General features: G+C 43.0%; 1 protein-coding gene across 2 annotated transcripts in view; it reads right to left on the bottom strand.

Annotated features, from left to right (window-relative positions):
• Positions 1–1,484: 1,484 nt before the first annotated feature.
• KIAA1328 (KIAA1328 ortholog) overlaps positions 1,485–22,483 on the bottom strand; it is a 345,762-nt gene continuing 324,763 nt past the window's right edge. For both annotated transcript variants that reach the window (XM_062201575.1, XM_062201577.1), the window contains one exon: positions 1,485–4,002. In XM_062201575.1, coding sequence (XP_062057559.1) covers positions 3,792–4,002 — 211 coding nt within the window. In that variant the 3' untranslated portion in view covers positions 1,485–3,791. The remainder of the gene's footprint in view (positions 4,003–22,483) is intronic.

Genomic DNA, 22,483 nt, shown 5'->3' with positions numbered 1-22,483 from the left:
GCATTGTGTTAGTTGAATTCTCAGAACCAGGCACTTCAGTCACTCAAGCCCTCACCCATACTCTCCCAGCACCTATAGGGCCCGAGGCAGGGCATTTGTCCAGTCTCAACGTGCAGCTACAGTCCCCCCCACCCCAACCCGCTGAGCGGCTATGGGCACATAGAAGGAACTCAGGGGTTTGCGGAGACTGGGTCAGCGTCATGCCGTGGTGTCCAGGCAATGTGAATGAGCAGGAGCGGCACCAGGGGAACTCCCTGGGATGTGGCAGCCCCTGGCCTGCCTTCCAATGGACCTCAAGCTCTGACTGGTTTAACAAGTACCGAGAGGAATGACATCGTGATAACCTGGGGCTCTGCTCATGTTCTAAGCTATGCCTCACTGATGGGGCAAGTCTCAAAAGCACATGGGAGGAGATAGCCATAGAGATAATTTACTAACTCCAAATTTCTTAAGTATATAAACATCTGCCCACATCCTCTCCCCTCCCCCCCACCGCCAACACCCTGAGCTGAGGGTAAAACGTGAGCAGGGTGGCGTCCGCCAGAGCCTCTTTCCCCCTCAGCTGATGTGTCCAGCTCTGCTCCCTTGGGCCGCTGCCCTTTCCAGAGTCTATGACCAGCCAATTCTGGTGCTGGTGCTGCTAGCAGGGCCGAATGAAAGGTAGCTCTGCAGGAGTCCGGCCCTCCACTGACATATGGGTTGTGCTAGCTAAGTGCCCACCATGGGTCTTGCTCTGGATAAATACAACTGTGCTTCCTGGAAGGGTGACATCAGTTAAAACCTTTCTTTGATTAACTCTGGTTTTCTGAATTGGGCACACTGGATCTCATTTTGGGAGTTTCTGTGGGCTTTTCCATTTTACAAACATTGATTTTTCTCTCATAAGGCAGTGGATAGCAGGGTGGGCAATGCTGTAGCACCATCTGCAGCACCCTCAATGCATGTCCCGTCTTGCTGGAGAAGCGAGTAGAAGCTGGGCAAGCAAATCCCAAGCAGTCACTGTTGGGAGCACTTTACAGGGAGGCAAGGCAGCTTCCTTTGTGCTAGACGCTCTCTCCTAATGGACAGACAGCAATTAGGTTGAGCCTCAAGGCTCTCCAACAGCCTCAAGGCTCTCCAACAAGCTTTCATCAAAATAAATTTGAGAGATGTTAACATATAATATTGTTAATAATGAAGACCTATTGCTCTTGCACCAATACCAACAAAAAGGCCTACAGGACAGGGAAGGGAACCTGGGGGCAGAGTGTGGCACACAGACACGTGCTGACTGATGCACTGTAGAACTCCATCTGCGCTCCTCCAAACTGCTCATTTAGGGAGAGGTAAAGAATCAATTAAACTCCACTCTGTGGCCCCCAAAAACCTTTACTTTACTTTGTAGACCTTGTTTATGGTTCTTCTAAAGGGGATCATGCTTCTTGAAGAAATCATGGACTCTTTCTTTTTTTTTTTAAGATTTATTTATTTATTTGAAAGTCAGAGTTATACAGAGAGAGAAGGAGAGGCAGAGAGAGAGAGAGAGAGAGAGAGAGAGAGAGAGAGGTCTTCCATCCTCTGGTTCACTTCTTAATTGGCAGCAATGGCCAGAGCTGTGCCGATCCGAAGCCAGGAGCTTCTTCCGGGTCTCCCACTTGGGTGCAGGGTCCCAAGAACTTGGGCCACCTTCTACTGCTTTCCCAGGTCATAGGAGAGAGCTGGATCGGAAGTGGAGCAGCTGGGACTCGAACCGGTGCCTATTTGGAATGCCGGCACTGCAGGTGGCAGCTTTACCTGCTACACCACAGTGCCAGCCCCAAGACTCTTTCTTGATCCTTGTGGACTGTCCCACTTTTAGTAAGGACACAAGCGTCTAGAATGGATACTGTGATTATGGCTGAGGGAAAGGAGTCAGGTGCACTTAGCTGTTGTGACACATGTGTCAAGAAAAAGTTCTGCAAATTTAATTTTAACTGAAAAATGGCCGAGGGCTCTTAGTATGCCATATATCCATTTTTACCACACCAAAGAATGCACTATGTTCTGAAGTTTTTTTTTTTTTTAATAGGATGAGGCTGATTAGGTTAATCTCATAGGGTTGAACTTTAAAAGGCAGTTATAACCTGTAATGAGTTTTCAACTTTTCAAGACAGTGACCGCACTAGTTAGTCCCGACTTTATGTTTACCCCAGATTTAGAATACCACATTGGTAGGTTCCATTCCTCTTGCTTCCAAAAAACAAAAAAGGCCATGTGAAGGAAGGCTTGGTAGGGCTCAGCCAAAGAGATGAGATATGTATTTATCCAGACAAGGAGGCTGTTCAACATGGCTTTTCTAGATAGAAATAATCTAATTTTGATAAATAAAGAATTCATGAAAGCCATGCAGGCTTGGCCTGCCTTGATCACCAACATTGACTGACTGAGTCTTGCTCCCAGTTTAAGCCTAAGGGTAGTGAAAGGGAGAGAGGAAAAGTGAACATCCTCCTGATTAAATTACGTCATCCAGTAACACATATCTGGGACACATGTTCCCCTTGCTACCAGTGACTGGTACTTTGATACCACTGGCTCTATGGGCCCATCTTACTGCCCATAGATTAAGCTGGGGAGCTACTGGAGCCCACTGTGAGCTGACAGACCCATCTCAGGAGCTCTGTTCAACAGGAAGACAGAAGGGAGAAAGAGGTCTCAACTGTGCTTCTCTCACAGCTTCCTCTGGGTTAAATGAGGCACAGTAGGAAAGGTGGGGAGACCCCGCTTAGGGTAGCAGAGCATAACCTGACAAGAGATGGTTCTTTGGACCATGGGACAGAGGCCCTGAGCACAGCACATGCAGGGCCTGGCCAGTCCATGACCATTCACCTTCCCAGAGTGAGAGGGTAGGTAGCTCCAGGAAGCCTGCAGCAGCGGGATGCTGCTCTCCGTATGGTGGCTTCCTCAGAAACAGTCGTAGGAAGTTCCTAAGAGTGCATGCGACAGCAAGTGAATAAACCAGACACTTGGGTCAACAAGAGCCCTGGGGCTTGCTCTTGTTCATCCTGGGAAGCTGAAGGACTGGTCTCCCGGACATCGGTAGGAAAAGTGTTGCAGGTTTATCCTGCCACTTGATTTCCCCAGGGCAATGACTCTTTAATAAGATTTAATGCTGCCTCTTTCCAGGGATTGGCTGGGTCCTTCCTGCTACCCCATTGAGCTCTTTGACTATGGGATGGGCAACCACCAGGCTGATGACTTCTGAGAGTGACCCATAATTGGCCCCAGTCTTGCTTCTGATGCTAGGAACACCAATTTCAACTTCAGAGTTAGATGATTGCACTTAGACAGAAACAGTGGTGAGAGAACAGGATAGACAAGGTGAAAGAGTTCGTCTTTCTGAAAGCGCTTGTGTTACCAAAGGGCTACTTTTACATTAGAGGCAACTTTTAGTGGAAAGAGTTTCCTTGTGTAGAAAAAGAGCCAATGTTTTCCAGCAGATAGATGAGAAGTACTCTTGAAACGAGGCTGAACAGGCAATGGTTCCTGCCAGGCAGGAGGCATCCTATGTTGCTGGCAGAGGAAAGCTACTAACCCCTGGCCCCACCCCCCGTCAGTGTGTTATCTGTTGATTGGTCTGACCCAAAACACCTTGGGTATTTGAATGACTTCTATATTCAATACATAACAGGATGCTAGTGAGATAGGTCTCTGTGAAAGGAGAGATACAATTACTTTGCAATCAAAATTTAAAATCCTAGATCAGTGTATGTGAAAAAAACAAAAAAAGGAAACCTGCAAATTTCCTATGGAAATTTTGAGCATATGCTTTGGTGTCAAATGAAAAATATATCTTCCAAAATCTGGCTCTCCTCCAGGTCTTCCGGGGTCCTGTGCACCCCCATCTTCCTCCAGGTGGATTTGGGGGGGCTGAGGAGGGAAGTACTGTGACTCCAGAGCCCAGCTTCTCTGGAGGGGCGCAGCTGAGGTGGTGGAGCAGATTTTGGGCTCAGAGACTTAACCAAGTCCAGAAGAGAGGTCTCATACCTGTAAGACACACAACCAGATAGGAGAGGATCAGGCGCGTAGAACCTCAGACTCCAAGAAGCCCTGCAGACACGGACTTCCTGGGCGAGGCTCAGATAACAGATCACGTCACGTGCAAGAGGCCTGATGGGAACTTCAGGGAAGTAAACATCAGAATGGCAAGGCCCTGCTGTCTTCTGTAATGTCTTCTCTTCTGCTGACCTCTAACTTGTCTTTTTCTTTTATTGTTTTCATTTACTTGAAGGGGCAGGGAGAGAGAAATCCTGCATTTGTTGGTTCATTCCCCACGTTCCCCAGTTCCCCTGGCTGGGCCAGGCTGGACAGGAGCCCAGAATCCCATCCAGGTCTTCCAAGTGGGTGGCAGAGGACCAAGTAACTGGGCCCTCTCCCTCTGGTGGCTTTCAGGACTCATTAGCAGGAGGCTGAGCTGCAAGTGGGGGGCCAGGAGCAGAACCGGTACTCTGATGTGGGTCACAAGCTTCTCGAGTGATGCCCCGGTGTCCCTTCCTCTGACACTCCTTTCTAACTCCCACAGAGAGACCACAGAGTGGGGAAAGTAATCATGACAGTAGGAGTGATAATAACAGTAACATTGATTGGGAGTCTCGCTTTCCTATCTGTTTCCAGGGCCCTTCCCTGCCGCAAACATTTTGCCTTTCTGACCTGAGCGCTGAGATGGGAGCTGCCAGAGTTCTGGCAACAAATGCCAGTAAATTATCACAAAACAAAAGCAAACACACAGACAATGCAATACAGCATATCGGAGAGATAATCAAATTCTCTGGAGTTTAGAATTTCTGGTTTTAAAAACTGCTGCAACATTGCAAAGTAAATATTCACAGCACTAAAATAAGAAATTAAAGTTAAAGGCTGTTGCATTTGATGGGAAAAGCAAAACACTATTTTCACATGCATCTTCAAATGAACAAATTATTAATGAGAAATATAATTTTAAAAAAATTATTTATTTGAGAGGCAGAGTTACAGACAGTGAAAGAAAGAGACAGAGTTGCAGACAGAGAGAGGCAGAGACAGAGAGAGAGGTCTTCCATCCAATGGTTCACTCGACTGGCAGTAATGGCTGGAACTGTGGCCATCCAAAGCCAGGAGCCAGAAGCTTCTTTCAGGTCTCCTACGTGGGTGCAGGGGCCCAAGCACTTGGGCCATCTTCTACTGCTTTCCCAGGCCATAGCAGAGAGCTGGATGGGAAGAGGAGCAGCCAGCACTAGAAATGGCACCCATATGGGATACCCACTCCGCAGGTGGAGGATTAACCTACTGTGCCACAGCACCAGCCCTGAGGAATATAGTTTTTTAAAATTATTTTTTCTTTGTAACTGAAGATACAACTATAGAAAGCATAAAGAGGAATTTTGAATTACATACAAATCATTGAGTGACTTGACCTCTACATGGTTCAGAACATGACAGAGAAAACATTACAATGAAATTGTAATGGGGGGGTGTTTAGTCTAGCAGTTAAGACGCTGGTTCAGATGCCAGCACCCCATGTCAGAGTACCTGGGTTTGATACCCAGCTATCGCTCTTGACTGCTGCTCCTTGTTAATGCAGCCCTGGGAGGCAATGGTGATGACTCAAATAACTGGGTTCCTTCCACTGATGTGTGAGATCCGGTTCAAATTTCTGGCTTTGGATTGGCTCGACCCTGGCTGTTGTGGCATTTTAGAGGAGTGAACCAGCAGATATGAGCATTCATTTATTCATTTTCTCTCACTGTACCTCAAGTACATTACTTTAAAAGTCTATAAATTTCTACTCAAAATGAACTGTGAAGCTAATGTGTGTGAAGAATTAAATCTTTTTAGAAAACTTGCTCCATAAGAACAATCAGCCCTAGGTGACTAAGATTTATAATCAGCTCTCTCTTATCCCATGGGGATGTGCTTCAAGACTCCCAGGGGTGGAGCTGCAAAGTGTATGAACCCCTGTGTAGACCATGATTTTTACTGTACTTAAAAACTTATGATCAAGTTTAATTTATAAATTAGGCATAACACAAGATGAACAATCAGAACTAATACTAAAATAGAATAGTTATAAAATTGCCAACACCACTACTCTTATGCTTTGGGTCCATTATTTTAGTAAAATAAGGGTTCCTGAAATATAAACACTACAATGCTATGATGGCCAGTTTAATAACTAAATGACTAATGGGTAGGTGGCATACATGGTGGAGGCATGTTGGATAAAGGGAAGATTTGGGGTTGGTGCTGTGGCTTAGCAGACAAGGCCGCTGCATGCAGTGTCAGCATCCCATATGGGTGCCAATTTGAGTCCTGTCTGCTCCACTTCCAATCCAGCTCTCTGCTATGGCCTGGGAAAGCACAGGAAGATGGCCCAAGTTCTTAGGACCCTGCACCCACGTGGCAGACCTGGAAGAAGCTCCTGACTCCTGGCTTTGGTTTGGCCCAACTCTGGCCATTGAAGCCTTGGGGAGTGACCATTGGATGGAAGAACTCTCTCTCTCTCTCTCTCTCTCTCTCAATCTCTCTCTGCTTCTCTGGAACTCTGCTTTTCAAATCAATCAATCAATCTTAAATTAAAAAAAAAAAAAAAAAAGGAAGACTCATGGCCTGGATGGAGTATCCTGAATGGGACAGCATTCTCAGAATGGTACACAATTCAAAACTTATGAATTGTTTATTTCTGAAATTTTCCAGTTAATGTTTGGGCTGTGGTTGGTCATGGTTAACTAAAACTGAAGAAAGCAAAACCGCACATAAAGGCAACTACTATATTTTAAAACACTTTCTCAGAAATACATCACAAAGTTGTTTCAGCCTACAATACACTCTTAACAGTGCCAGTGTCAGTTGAATCAACTATTCTTTACAAAGTAAAAATTTACTAAAAATCATTTATCAAGAGTGAGTGAGCTTTTCTACCAAGATGGCGCTGAAGGTGAAGAAGGAAGCTCCTGCTCTTCCCAAAGCTGAAGACTAAGCAAAGGCTCTGAAGGCCAAGAACGGAGTGCTGAAAGGTATCCATAGCCCTCCAAAATAAGATCCACATGTCACCCACATCTGGCAGCCCAAGTCACCACGCCTCTGGCAGCAGCCCAAATATCCTTGGAAGAGCACCTCCCCGAGAAACAAGCTTGACCACCTGCCATCATCAAGTCACTCCCCCCACCCCGGCCACTGAGCCTGCTATAAAGAAGACAGAAGACAACAACAGCACACTCGTGTTCACTGTGGATGTCAAGGCCAACAAGCACCAGATCAAATAAGCTGCGAGGAAACTGTGACCTTGCTGTGGCCTCATCAGACTGATGGAGAGAAGAAGGCATATGTTCACTGGCTCCTGATTCTAATGCTTTCGATGTCACCAACAACATTGGGGTCATCTGAACTGAGTCCAGCTAGCTAATTCCAAATATGTTTTTTCACCATAAAAAGTGAATGATAAAGTAATACTTATTGTATTCTATAAAATTACAAGATGAGAGATATAATTCTTTGCTATTTATAGGCTTATACTATTACTCACATACCAATATTATCTGTTATGTTTTGTTAAGTTTCCTTTTAAAAGATAAAACTTGAGGCCAGCGCTGCGGCTCAATAGGCTAATCCTCCGCCTTGCGGTGCCGGCACACTGGATTCTAGTCCCAGTCGGGGCACCGGATTCTGTCCCGGTTGCCCCTCTTCCAGGCCAGCTCTCTCCTATGGCCCGGGAGTGCAGTGGAGGATGGCCCAAGTGCTTGGGCCCTGCACCCCATGGGAGACCAGGAGAAGCACCTGGCCCCTGGCTTCGGGTCAGTGCAGTGCGCCAGCCGCAGCGCACTGGCCGCGGCGGCCACTGGGGGGTGAACCAATGGAAAAGGAAGACCTTTCTCTCTGTCTCTCTCTCTCACTGTCCACTCTGCCTGTCAAAAAAAAAAAAATAAATAAAACTTGTATTTTAGAACCTTTAACCACACTTTTCCTCCTGCTTTTTGTAAGAGAGGCTGCACATTTTCATTTGGCACTGGTCTTGCAGGTTACCTGCCTGGCCCTGCCTCTAAGTCTCAGGCAAGATCACATTACCATGTCAGCCACGGAAATGTCATGTCATTTTCTATGTTATGAAAACGTGTAAACTCAAATCCTTTTTAGTAGATTCACAGTCTCCCTCCCTCCCTCCCTCCCTCTTTCCCTCCCTCTCCCCCCCCCCTTTTCTTTCTCTCTTCTCTTGTCCCTCTTCAGCTTTTATTGTCCCAGAATCAAGGCAAATTTCAATACAGTTATCCATGTCATTCAGAAACAATGGTGTCTGTGTGCAACTAACACATCTTTGCTTAAGGTGTAGGCCAATGACTGCAGCACTGCTTCTGTGAAATTTTGCTTACGTAACTGGGACAATAACTGCCTCATGCTGAGGAAGGGCTTTGCTTCGACTTCCCTTGAAGACATATGGCAATCTTGAGGTAATACTCAGCTCTTCATATAGATCATTAAAAAGTTTTAAAAGATCAGCAACAAGGGAATGCCACATTTTTTTTTCTATCAAATTTCATGCTTAAAACGCGTAGGGAGGAATATTCTGAATGTGGAAACAAAGCAGCTATTTTATTAAAAAGTAGAGCCATAACAATTGGGGAACAGAAAGCCTATCTGAATTCAGTTCTTTAGAAGATGCAAACTGAAATCCAGAGTAATGACAAGGACTTGTGTTTAAAGATGGACTTAATAAGTACCAACTTATTCAGTCATTTGGAAAAAAGTTGTGTGCTTCAAATTCCTTTACAGTATTTTTATTCACGTGTGAAGCAGTAAAAAACCCCCAACTTCATAATATGGAAATAGTGACCCACAAAACCATAGAAAGTCAGGTCTGATGTATTAGGACAAGTCAAATTGTGCAACTGTAATAAATTTACTTCAGAATTTCAGTGGCTTAATCCAACTCAAATATATTTCACCCTCATGCTATATTCTCAAACCAAGTCCAGACAGTGGCCCCATTGTGAGGGGTCAAACAGGTCAATACAGTTAGGTTGGTCCTGTGGAAAATGAGGAAAGGGGAGTCCTAAGAGGGTGCAAAATGCTTGCTTCCCCCAAAAGTTATCTTCAGCAAGATCAAAGAGCCTATCCCACTTCTTGGGAGCTTCCAGTCTTATCATGAGAACAGCAGTGATTCCACCCTTCTGAGTGCCCAATTGGTGACAAAAGTCATCAATCCCAACCTTTTCATGGTTTTTTGTCTTATGAACAAGCTAGACAGAACAGGGCAGATTATAAATCTGGACTCTGATGGGTTTTGTCCCCACCTTCTAACTGGTTGTTAGCTACTGTTCTGGTTTCTTCCACACCCTTGCTCCTCTCCCAAAAGTGTACTTAAAAGACTCAGACCCTCATGGTTCATGGAGTCTGCCTCTCTTAAAGCTCCCCCTTCAGGCTGCTGTGGCAGGAGGTATCTGACTTACATCAATCTTGCTTTTTTCTTTGTCTACACGGAAATTCTTCTTTCACAAAGAACAAAGAACCGAGGGTGTCTTTTTCCGCTGCTGTTTCAGCTGTTAACACCGTCACCTGGGACAAGTGGGCTTGTCTTGGCAGAGGAGAGAGGGTGAAGAACTGCACATGGGTTTCCCACAGCCTGCAGGGGACACAACTCTTCTAACAGATGACTGGCCAGAACCAATTATGTCTCTCCAGAAGGGGAGGGGAAATGAATAATTGGCAAATACCAGTAATGCCTAGCCATAGAGTAAGATACAATTTGGAAGAACGTCCGTATTTTATAATTTGGGAAAATGAGGCCTGGAGTGGTGGAAGTGAGCATATATATATATCTTCAGTCTCTCCACCAAGATAAGTAAGAAGTGAAACTCAAGCAAAAGCCAAAGAAGGAAATGATTGCTGTTTCCAACTACATTTTATTTAAAAAGTGTATTATGACTAGTTGTAACTAAATTATATTTTTCTCCAACAAACTAATTTACCCTAAAGTACAAATGCTTATCTTTATGGTTCTGCTGTTATCATAAAACTTCCATTTCTCTAGAAACCACATTCCATCATAGATTACAACGTGGCAGAAGCATCAGAACGTCTGAGGTAGGCAGGGCTAAGATTTCAGTTCTGTCCCATAGGTAATTTCATTCAAGTCAGTATACTGACAGTATCTGTGCTATCAGAAAAGACTAAATAATTTAACATATTAAAAAGCAACAAAATAGCAAAGATTATTTTTTACAAATCCTAGCTTGAGAAACTCAATTTAACACAAGAATTACACATGTAATAAAGCAAAATAAATGTGAGTTCCTGTGGAATACCAGAATATACCATCAAGGAGCAGTTTATCAGACTGTGTTCTGTGAGCAGGGTGCCCTACTTTGCTGAGGTGACATGTGATGGGAGGATATAAAGTTGATTAGCTTGGTGATCCTGTGAGGCCAGTTTGGTATTCAAATGATATAAAGGGGCACAACTTTTATCCAGATCCAGAAAATACAAACCTTTGGAAGTCCCATGCTATATTTTAGCTATGGGTATGAACTGTTTCAGCCTTTCTTGCCTCTGTACCTCACAAGGCAGTACTCAGTGCCTAGGTATACAGGTTAATTTTAATAGCTTCATTATGGAGAGGTGACAAGCAAAAACTTTATTTGGTCTACTCTGCTTTCCCATGCAGGAAGCAATTTGGACTGGGTGGTAGTGGCACTAATTCTGTCCTCTTAAAACTCTACTAGTTTAATTTTCCTCTAAGCTAGAAAGACACCAAGACAAAACCCAGGGGAAAAATATACCTCCTGTTATTTTTTAAAGACTTATGTATTTATTTGAAAGGCAGAGTTAGAGAGATGCAGACACACACACACACACACTCACACACACAGCGTTCTTCTATCTGCTGGTTCACTCCCCAAATGGCCTCAATGGCTGGAGCTGGACCTATCTGAATCTAGGACCTTCTTCCAGGTCTCCCATGTGAGTGCATGGTCCCAAGGACTTGTGCTGTCTTTCACTGCTTTCCCAGGCACATTAGCAGGTAGCTGGATCAGAAGTGGGGCAGCCAGGACTTGAACGGTGCACATATGGGATGTAGGCATTGCAGGCAGTGGCTTTACCAGCTATACCACAGCAACAGCCCCATCTCTGAGTACTTAACTTGGCCCTATACTATCAACTTAAAAAAGGCCAACTGAGCATGGTATCCACAAACATCAGCACAAGGCCTGGCTCATTCCATCAGAGGCACTGAATGAAAAGCTAACTATGATGCTGCTGTAGGTTTCTGATCCTTAGTGATTTCAGCAGACATCTCCTAACCCTCCTTCCTTATTCCCTACACTTTCTTCTTCTCTTGCCTTTGTCCCAGGGCCCATCCTTAGTTTTCATATCTTAGGGACTCCATCAATTCTCATGACCTTTTGTAGCATCTATAATCAATGACTAACAGATGTGTATGTTCAACATCAACCTTACTCCTGTGATCCAGCCTCATGCACCTAAATGCTTCCTAGTAGCTCTACTTGAATGCAGAATAGACAAAACAGAACTCTTATTTTTTTCCCCTTCCAAATCTCACTCCTCTCAATCAACCCAGTTCAGACCAAAAATCTGCTGTAATCTTAATTTCTACATCAACGTCTCTGCATGGGACCCTTGACTTACTATGTTCTTTGAGATTTTACATGCTTCTCCATTCATTAGTGTTTTGGTTTAAATATCACCTCCTAAAAGATGCTTCACTTAGCTACTCTATCCAAAATAAACATCATTCCACATTTTATCATTTTATACTATTTTTTTAAAGATTTATTTATTTATTTGAAAGTCAGAGTTACACACAGAGAGAAGGAGAGGCAGAGAGAGAGAGAGAGAGAGAGAGAGAGAGAGAGAGAAGAGATCTTCCAACTGCTGGTTCACTCCTCAATTGGCCGCAATGGCCGGAGCTGCGCTGATCTGAAGCCAGGAGCCAGGAGTTTCTTCCAGGTCTCCCATGTGGGTGCAGGGGCCCAAGTGCTTGGGCCATCTTCCACTGCTTTCCCAGGCTATAGCAGAGAGCTGGATCAGAAGTGGAGCAGCTGGGACTCGAACCGGCGCCCATATGGGATGCCAGCACTGCAGGTGGCAGCTTTACCCACTAGGCCACAGTGCCAGCCATGTTTTATAGTTTTTTATATTCCTTATATCACTCATTACTACCTAAAACATGTTATTTATTTACTGGCTATTCTTTTCAACAGTATGGGTTCTATAAGGGCAAGGTCATTATTTTGTTTATTGCTATTATCTTTAGTGTCAAGAATGGCATGTGGCACAAGAGGTAATTTTATTTTAAAGGATTATTTGAGAGGAAGAGTAACAGACAGAGAGAGGGAAAGGGGGGGAGAGAGAGAGAGAGAGAGAGGTCTTCCATCTACTAGTTCACTCCCAAAATGGCCACAACAGCCAGAGTTGGGCCAATCCAAAGCCAGGAGCCAGGAGCTTCTTCCAGGTCTCCTATGTGAGTGCAGGGGCCCAAGTGCTTGGGCCATCTTCCTGTGCTTTCCCAGGTCATTAGCAGAGAACTGGATTGGAAGTAGAGCAGCCAGGACTCCAACTGGTGCCTATATGGGATGCGGGCTCAGCCGGTGGAAGATTTAACCTACTATGCCACAGTGTCAGCACCATAAATATCTATATATTTTTTAAAGATTTATTTATTTATTTGAAAGTCAAGTTACACAGAGAGAGCAGGAGAAGCAGAAAGAGAGAGAGAGAGAGAACAAGAGAGAGAGGTCTTTCATCCACTGGCTCACTCCTTATATGGTCATAATGGCTGGAGACGTGCATATCTGAAGCCAGGAGCCAGGAGCTTCCTCTGGGTCTCTCATGTAGGTGCAGGGGCCCAAGGACTTGGGCCATCTTCTACTGCTTTTCCAGGCCATAGCAGAGAGTTGGATTAGAAGTGGAGCAGCCGGGTCTTGAACCGGCACTCATATGGGATGCCGGCACTTCAGGCAGTGGCTTTCCCTGCTACACCATAGCACCTGCCCAGTAAATATATTTTTTAAATTAATTAATTTATTTGAAAGGCAGAGTTACAGAGAGAGAAGGAGAGACGGACACACACACATACACACACACAGATCTGTTGGTTTACTTCCCAAATGGCTACAACAGCTGGGACTGGGGCAGGTTGAAGCCAGGAGCCCAGAGTTTCTTTTGGGTCTCCCATGTGGGTGCAGAGGTCTAACACTTGGGCCATCCTCTGCTGCTTTCTCAGGTGCATTAGCAGAGAGCTGGATCAGAAGCGGAACAGCTGGTCTTGAACTGGCCCCCATATGGGATGCCAGCATTGCAGGTGGCAGCTTTACCTGCTATGCTACAACACCAAATATCTGTAAATATTTGTTGAAAAAAATGAATGCTATTTTAGCATAAAGTGTCTTCTTCCATAGGCAACTTTTGTGGCCTTTGGAATGACCTCTTGAAAATTCTGAAAAGCACTACCCCATCCTTCAATTTTTCTCCATTTACAGAAAAGTATATTGCACATATGGTTGGTGTAGTTTTAAAAAAACTAGTTTTTTACTTACTATATTAGGATCATTTTCCCAAAACCATTGTTTACGTTATTTTTAATGACTTCAAGTTATTTTACCTCCTAGATACACTCTAATTTATTTAAACGCTTACTATGGGTCCAAAAGTCTTTTGGTACTAAATCAACTAAAACGCTTACTATAGGTCGGAAAGTACTAAATCAACTATCCCTCAGCCAATTCCTAAAAGATACTCCCCACCTCAGTACATCACAGCTTGTCACAAGTTTTTGCTATCCCTACTGTGTTCAGAAATTTCTGTCCCTTCATTTCTAGCCCTTCTCCTCACACCCAGGGCTTCTGGAGCTTGTGACCCATAATCCTCTCTGCTGTATCTGCACTCTCCTTAGATTGCTTCCTCCATCTCCTGCTTTGAACTGGAATCTGATTTCTGAGGACAATGCTTCCTTTATATCTTCTCTGAAGAAACTGATTTTTATTCAAGATAGTTTACGTATTTCAGCGTCAAGAGGTAGAATTGGAAACATTGCTTTCTGGCCATTATTCCTAAAGTTTCTCATTAAACGCGTGCTCCTTTGCAGATCTTGTCAGCTGTTCCACCATCCTCAATCTCTTCATCTGCAATGGACCTGCTCAATCTCAGTCAAGGGAGACGTTAACACCCTACTCACACTGTTCTCTAATTCAACCCTTACCATCATCCCTGCTAACACTGCCATCACAAGAATGGCAGGCAATCAACACTTTGCCTTCTTAGCTCTTCAGTATTCTCTCAACTACAAGTGAGCCTTTCCCATTATTATATCCCAGAACTCATCATCAATTAAAACTGCATCTCTTCTGAATTCAGTAATTCAAAGACGGTATTACTTCCTTATGTCCATATCTTACCTCACAAGCTTGGTTTTTCAACCACTCCCACTATTTTTGTGTTAGTCTCATCAGACCATTAATCAAATAGTCATTCTTCTAAGAACTGTAAATAAAGTGAATTGTAGAGCCCAAATCTTGGTCCTAGTGGGACATGTTTTCTTCCGAATTCTTTATCCTATCCAATGTGAATTTCATGGTCCCAGATTCCAATCACTATCTTCGCAATGCCTTTAGCATATCCCCTATCTTTTCTCTTCACAACAAATCTGGCAAAATCCCAACACTGGGTACCAAACGTCTTCCTTTTCTGTGAATAATGGGCAATTCAGAGTAGATAACACAAAAACACAACAGGCAAACCAAGAGCAGATCCCAGATTCACAGCCACTACCCTTGGGTGCTAAACATCTGACAAAGCCCCTGCATTTCCCTAAAAAGCTGTTTTCTCCCCTTATTCCCCTTCTCATTATTTGCCCCAAACAGATGGTCTTACTTCATACTTCAGAGAAAACAGAGACCATTAAAGAGAAATTGTCTTTGCACCACCCAATTTACAAGTCTTAAAGCACTCCTCATCTCCTTGTTTTAAATAGAAAGAAGTGAGCCTCTCTTAGACAAAACAAATCACTCCATTTGTGCTTCTTAGGAACCTTCTGGTATTGGTTATCCACTGAAGAACCTTCAATCTCTTCTTGCTTGCTGGATAACTAAGAGCACTTAGGAACCTCTCTCCAAACCATTTCTCAACTTACTTCAATCTGATTTCTGCCTTCTACTATGCCAGTAAAATCAAAATTACAAATTCACCAGTGACTTCCATACTGCTAAATACAACTGGGTTTTGCAGGTTTTTTTTCTTAAAGTTTTATTTATTTATTTATTTATTTATTTTAAAGGTGGAGAGAGAGAGAGAGAGAGAGAGAGAGAGAGAGAGAGATTGAGAGAGGCCTTTTATCCACTGGTTCACTCCCCAGATGTCTGTAACAGCCAGGGCTGGGCCAGGCTGAATCCAGTAGCCAGGACATGTGGGTGGCGGGAACCTAAATACTTGGGCTATCATCTGCTGCCTTCCAGGCACATTAGCAGGAAGCTGGATTGGAAGCAGAGGAGGCACTTGATGCCAGGCACTCTGATATGGGATGCAGGTATCCCAAGCAGCACCTTGATCCCACTGCACCATAATACCCGCCCCATGTAGTTCTCAATGTGACTATTTATTTAATAAACTTTAAACTGTTTTGTTTTAGTAAAACATATAGAAAAGCTTATGTCTATTTAAAGTATGTAGCTCAGTGGTTTTTAATTTATTCATAGAGTTGTACAGCTATCAGCACTACCTACTATTTATCTCTACAGACCTATCTGGACATTTCATATAAATGAAAACTTACAATATGTTGTATTTTATATGATAGAGAAAACAAATTTGAGAACATCTGATCATCTGATAATTTGTGCAACTATAAAAAAATTATTTAAGGCCGGCGCCGTGGCTCACTAGGCTAATCCTCCGCCTTGCGGCGCCGGCACACCGGGTTCTAGTCCCGGTCGGGGCACCGATCCTGTCCCGGTTGCCCCTCTTTCAGGCCAGCTCTCTGCTGTGGCCAGGGAGTGCAGTGGAGGATGGCCCAAGTGCTTGGGCCCTGCACCCCATGGGAGACCAGGAGAAGCACCTGGCTCCTGCCATCGGATCAGCGCGGTGCGCCGGCCGCAGCGCGCTACCGCGGCAGCCATTGGAGGGTAAACCAATGGCAAAGGAAGACCTTTCTCTCTGTCTCTCTCTCTCACTGTCCACTCTGCCTGTCAAAAAAAAATTATTTAAAAACTATTTCTGTCACTGTAGCAGGATCTGTACACAGGTTTTAAAAAATTATCACCTCTCTTCCTATGTCTATAGTCTCCAGAACTGAAAAACCTAAGATATCATGGGACTGGCACTATAGAAAAGCAGATTAAGCCTCCTCGTGCAACATAGGCATCCCATACTGGTGTCCCCACGGTTCCACTTCCCATCTAGCTGCATGCTTTTGCACCTTGGAAAGTAGGGGATGATGGCCCAAATACTCCCATCACCCATTTGGGAGACCAGGATGGAGTTCCTGGTTCCTAGTTTCGGCTTGGACTAGCCCTGGCCATTGAGCCATTTGGGGAGTGAACCCTCATATGGAAGTGTGCTCTCTATATCTCTGTCTCTTCCCCTCTTGGTCACTCTGCCTTTCAAATAAATAAATAAACAATAAGAAAAACTTAATACATCTTATATTCTCTTTTAGCATTTTAATTATTTTGTGAAATTATGCTGTTAGATAATGATCATTTAATATAAAATGCTCCATTTTCTACAGAATTATAGCTTCTTACTAATCGTAAATTAAAGCCTAATTTAGGATGGTCGGAAGGCAGCAGGAAAGTGAAATTTACAGATCTTTAACCTTCATTGTATTGAGAGACAAGCACTTTTGGGCAGTTTGGAGAAGAATTTTGCCTGCTAGGCTGCAGTAGGAAAAGGAGTAAGCAGAGGAGAACCTAACACAGAAAATCGGGAGGAAGAAGTGCTTGCCCTGTAAATGCTACTAGGCCAGAACGATGCCAGGTTACCCTGTGTACTAGCATGCACTTTAGAAAGTTCAGGGCATGTAATGCATTCACTCCATTTTATGCTACACTTTATTGAGAATACATTCCATAGCATAAATAATTCATCAGTGCCTTGTTCAAAATTTAAGATTATAAAACTGAATGGTAGTGTTCTGTTCTGTGACTGTCTATACTTTCAAAGAGAGAAAATATGGATAGATGGACTTTATGACCTCAACATGAACCTATTAGGGAGAACAATTCAACAAAGGAGAAACACCTTCTACCCCCTATATATTTACACACAATTGCTTTTTGTGTATGCCACTGGCTGTTGTCTTTAGATGTAAGTAAAACCAAGTGTTCAAGGCTGCTTTAGTGGAGAAGCAATGAGCTGAAGGTTAAGGTATTCCACTTGCTCTCAGTAGCACAGTGGAAGCTGGGAGACTAGAACAGATTGTGAGCAAAAGGAAACAGAAGTTCCCTGAAAGAGACCAGAGATAGTTCCAAATTAACATGGTCGGTTATACCCCTTGTGCTCTGGTCACAAAGAAGATGACACAGAGGGCAAAATCATGAAAGGAGAGAACTCAGTAGACACACAGCTAAAGAGCTCACCCGCTTGCCTGATAGTACAGATGGCTCCCAGAAGAGACTTTACTTAAATGGTTGGTCAGGATAATTCTGAATATGGCTACAGGTCTGGGGTAATACATGACCCTCAACTGGTACCTCAAAGGGAAACTAGAGATGAGGAATAGTTAACCTTGTGAGGTGGATAAAGTCAATTATACACTGTGTGTATCCTGCAAAAGGTATTGCTCAACTCCCCTAGTAAATGCAAAATGATGCACTGTGGGTAAAGAGCTGATGTGCCCCGAATACAAGCCATGCTGAATGGGCTTTATGGTACCCAAGATGTTCTTCCAATAAAAATGCCCATGACCCAGGCCATGATAAAACGTGGTTACAGCGCACCTAGTGTTACTCCCATGGTACTTTGTTATTAGGGCAGAATAAGATACAGCACAGGGATTCATAAAAGAAGATTCTAAAGTGCTACTTGTTTACCACTTTGAACACAGTAGTATTTCAGGGAGTATGTGCGACCACATTGTGATGCATGGAATGAAGTGTTTAAACACACCTGTGTACATGATGCTTCTTAAGTAAAAAAGAAAGTGCAGGAAACAGTATCTGATTTACAGTCACAACTTTTTTCAAAAGGCTTTATTGATGCTACGGAAGGTAGAATTCTTCGGCAGAAAAGGAAAAAAGGAAGGGGAGTCAACAGAGAAGAAAACAAGTGTGGCCAAATATGTAGAACTATTTCATTGTTGTCAAACAAGGAATGGATAAAGCAGAAATTGATGGAGAAGAAAGCATGAGTTTTAAGGGAACATTACCAAAACTGGGAAATCAACAGGGGTTTCTACCAATGCTCTGGCGATAAAATAATAATAATAAAGAAAACTCAAGACAGATCTACCACCTATCCCGATTTGGAAGAATTTATGAAATAGAATGACAAGGAAAAGCCCAATAAGTTTGTTATTGAAACATAACAGGTGTGAACAGGTAAGATGGATGAAAATCGATGGGGAGGCCAGGGTCTCCTGGCTCATTATAGTTGGCACTGGACCAGCATTATGATATGCTTTGTGAGGGTCAATATCAATGATAAACGTAAGGAGTAAAAGAACGAATAAACAGGGCATGCCTGGGTAAAAATTCAGCATTATTTTGGTGTCTCAAGGGCTCAGAGCAAGAGAACATTTTTTCTTAGCTCTAAGTGCAGATGCCCAGAAAAGTGAGTGATGCCATTTGCTGAAGTTACCTCTGCCTCTGGAAACTGGCAAAGTGGAATGGCAGCCAGCAAGCTTGAGTGGCAAGCTCTAGGAACCATCTTTGTCCTAACCAGGAAGATTCCACGTAATCACAGATTTCCTCTACACTGAGATTCGCTCTAATTGCTTGATGTAACTTATTTGTTATTTGGGAGGGAGGGAGAGACAGCATGCATGCTCTCATTCACTAGTCCACTCCCCACATGCAAACAATGGCTGGGACCGAATTGAGAACTCAACATAGGTTTTCCACGTAGATGACAGGAACCCAATCACTGCTGCCTTCCAGGGTCTACATTAGCTGGAAGCTGGAATCAGGAGCAGAATTGGGAGTTGAACCCAGACACTGTATCTTAACCGGCTTTTTAGCCACTAAGCCAAATACGTGCCCTGGATTTAACTGTAACACGTATTTTCTTCTCACCTAAAAAGTAGAGGTGGGTGTCACTTTTGAAATATATCATGTATTTTATAGCAGTGATTTCTACTTCAGATTAAATTTCAGTCTAGATTCAAAGGGAAATGTGTTTCACACCATAGCATTCCTAAATTTCCATAAAGTAAAATGGGAGAGAAAAATGTGTACTCTGATTCCAACATTCAACCCTGCCGCTGCAATCTAGGCAATTGTGTTCAGCACACCTAATTCCCACCTACCTTTTCCTTACTGATTTACAGAATGGCAAACACAGTGATGAGCTTCTGCTTTTTTAGCTTCCAGGTATTTCACAATTTAGAAAAAATTTGTCTAAAGAAAGAGCAACACTAAAAAGTGAAAGAAAAGGATTGGAGAGAAAGATACTGGCTACTAAAATTCTGGCAGTGGTTTACACAGTTATCAATACAGTATATACAGCATGGGAGAGTAGGCTTAGAGATTATTTAAATTATTTAAAAATCTATAATGCTATTACAGTTGTCTCAACTAAGCATAAGTGCTGTAGTGATCATTGCCAAATCACTGGTATCAGTTTCTTTAAAAGTTATTAGTTTTGGGGTGCGCATTGTGGTACAGCAGGTTAAGCTGCCACTGGGGACCTCCACATCCCATATCCAAGTGCTTGTTAGAGTCCTGGTTCCTCTGCTATCAATTCTGCTTCCTGTTGATGCGCTTGAGAAGGCAGCAGATGATGGCTCAAGTGCTTGGGTTCCTGCCACTCATGTGGGAGAACCAGATGGATTTCTTGGCTCCTAGCTTCAGCCTGGTCCAACCCTGGCTGTTGTGGCCATTTAGGGAATGAGAACCAGAAGATCTCTCTGTTTATTCCTTTCCCTCTGTCACTTTGCCTTTCAAATAAATAAATCTTTTTAAAAAGTTATTAGCTTATTTAAAACCCCCTGGGTTTAACTGTTGAAAGAAGAACCTCAGGTGATCACTGATGCCATAAATAAGAGTGTCAATTGTTAAATCAACAACAGGAGTCACTGTGCACTTACTCCCCATGTAGGACCTCTGTCCTTAATGAGTTGTTTTATGAGAATTAACTGTAAAACTTGTTTTCAAGCAGTACTTTATACTTTGTGTCTGTGTGGGTGCAAACAGTTGAAATCTTTACTTAGTACAGAGTTGGTCTTCTGTATATAAAGTTAATTAAAAATGAATCTTAATGAAGAATGGGATGGGAGAGGGAGTGGGTTTGGGATGGGAATGGGGGAGTGGGGATGGGAGGGTGGGCAGGGGAGGAAGAACTGCTATATTCCTAAAGCTGTACCTATGAAATTTGTATTCATTAAATAAAAGTTTTCTTTTTTAAAAAAAGAAAGAATCCTTCCTAACCCCTATACCCATCCTCTAGAAAGGGATTATAGTTGATTAGTGTGGAGCTGAATGCTGCTGCCCACATCATAGCTAATGACTCTTAGTTAGCAGTTGAAATCTGACTAGATGCTGACGATGATTAGTTTATTATGGGCCACAGAATATTTCAAAATTTTTGTAAAGGCAACATGAATACCTTTCTTAGGCATTAATGTATTTGCTATTGCTTATGGTATTTAATTCTAACACTAATTCCGGGATATCTTTGATCTTATATCTTTAATATGAGAAACTTCTATACCTAGGCTTTTTACTTCATTTTTCAAAAAATCAAATTTAACCAAGTAGCCAATTTAACTAATAAGATTTGATTTGTTTCCATCACGTTTGTTATTAATCTATTCCAGACTTTTCCTTATACTGACAGCTTTCTCTACTATTCCATCTCTTTTTAAAATAAACTGTGTAGTTAATAAAATATCTTGGGCCCATCTGATTGTTTTTCATACCCAAACACTTGAGGATATCCATGTTTCAATCAAGAAATTCACGATAACCTGTGTTAATGAAATAGGACCAGTAACCAGTGTTAAGGAGAGGCAGCTGCCTCTTTTGAGACTTGGGACCAGACTCACCCATAGGGAAAGTCATGTTATCTGCAAAGAGTGTTGTTTTTCTTCTTTCTTAAACAATGGCTTTTTGCCAACAGATTTTTTCTTGGCTTTGTTTGGAGATCTCAAATGGATCAATTTTACTTTCTTTAATCCAAAATGAAAGTGATACAGGGATTTACTCTTTACACAACAGGAGTAGAGAGAGCACAAAAGAGCATGAAGTCTGCAGGGCGTGAAATTAAAATTTTCACATGAATACAAAAGATACCACTGAAGAAATGATACAATGCTTCAATCCTGCCATGAAAACTGGTTTGAATAAAAGTCAATGCCATGTGACTTGCAGTTTGGACACCACTAGCAACATTTTGCTGTTCACACAAAGGCATATATATCCAAAGGGAGAAGACAAAAGAATTGGGGTCAGCTGTGGGGAAGCATACATTTACTGACGCTACAAGTTCTAGTAGGAATAAAGGGAAACTGCAATCACAGCTGAAGGTGGCTCATTTCACACATGTCAGCAATTACCAGAGACTTCTATCTCTCCCCTAAGGTCCACGGTGGGCTCACCATTCCCAACAATGCCAGTGCCACTCTTGGTTCTGCCACTAATTAGCTTGTTTACTGTAAAACAGGGGTTGATGTTACAGTCATGACCCACCCTGACAAGACTCACCACCTTGTAACCAGAATCTGGTTCTTTCACCAGTCCATGTCATTCCAAAGCCAGAAGACAGGAGTTGGTCGTGGGGGCTTACCAACTGGTGTACAGTGAAGTTTTACTCAAGGAATAGCACATTCCTCAGCTGAGAGCTGAGACTGTGGACAGCAGAAATGTGCTGGATGGAAAGAAGGGGCATCAACTGAGGACCCAGTAGGGCAGGTGTCACAGGGCCAATACTTCTTGCCTTCATCATGTCACACCAAGTGCCAAGTACATGACTGAGTGACTGCTTCTGGGCAGACTTGTTCCAGGGAACAGGGAAGAGCGACTCTTGGAAACAGTAAGTTGAACATCTCTTCCCTCATAATGTACTGATTTGGTGCCCCAGCTCTGCCATCCATCTGAAATGTACTTCAGTAGCTTTCTCGAGATCTTCAGAAAGAAGAAGAGCCCCAGTGCATCATTCCTAGCATCTTTCTATCTATCATACAACGCTGAAAAAATAATTCCCATGGCTAAGCAAGCCTTTCATCTTACCTCTTTTATTATACCTTACTATTTAATATGATTATTCATCTGGAATATTTTTAAACTGCCAAAATGTAGAAAGGATAACTTCTTCATGCATGTAAGAAACA

Source organism: Lepus europaeus, chromosome 9 (genome assembly GCF_033115175.1).
Source record: "Lepus europaeus isolate LE1 chromosome 9, mLepTim1.pri, whole genome shotgun sequence".
NCBI lineage: Eukaryota > Metazoa > Chordata > Mammalia > Lagomorpha > Leporidae > Lepus > Lepus europaeus.
Note: the sequence above shows the minus strand (reverse complement) of the source record. Positions and strands in the feature narration are given on the sequence as shown.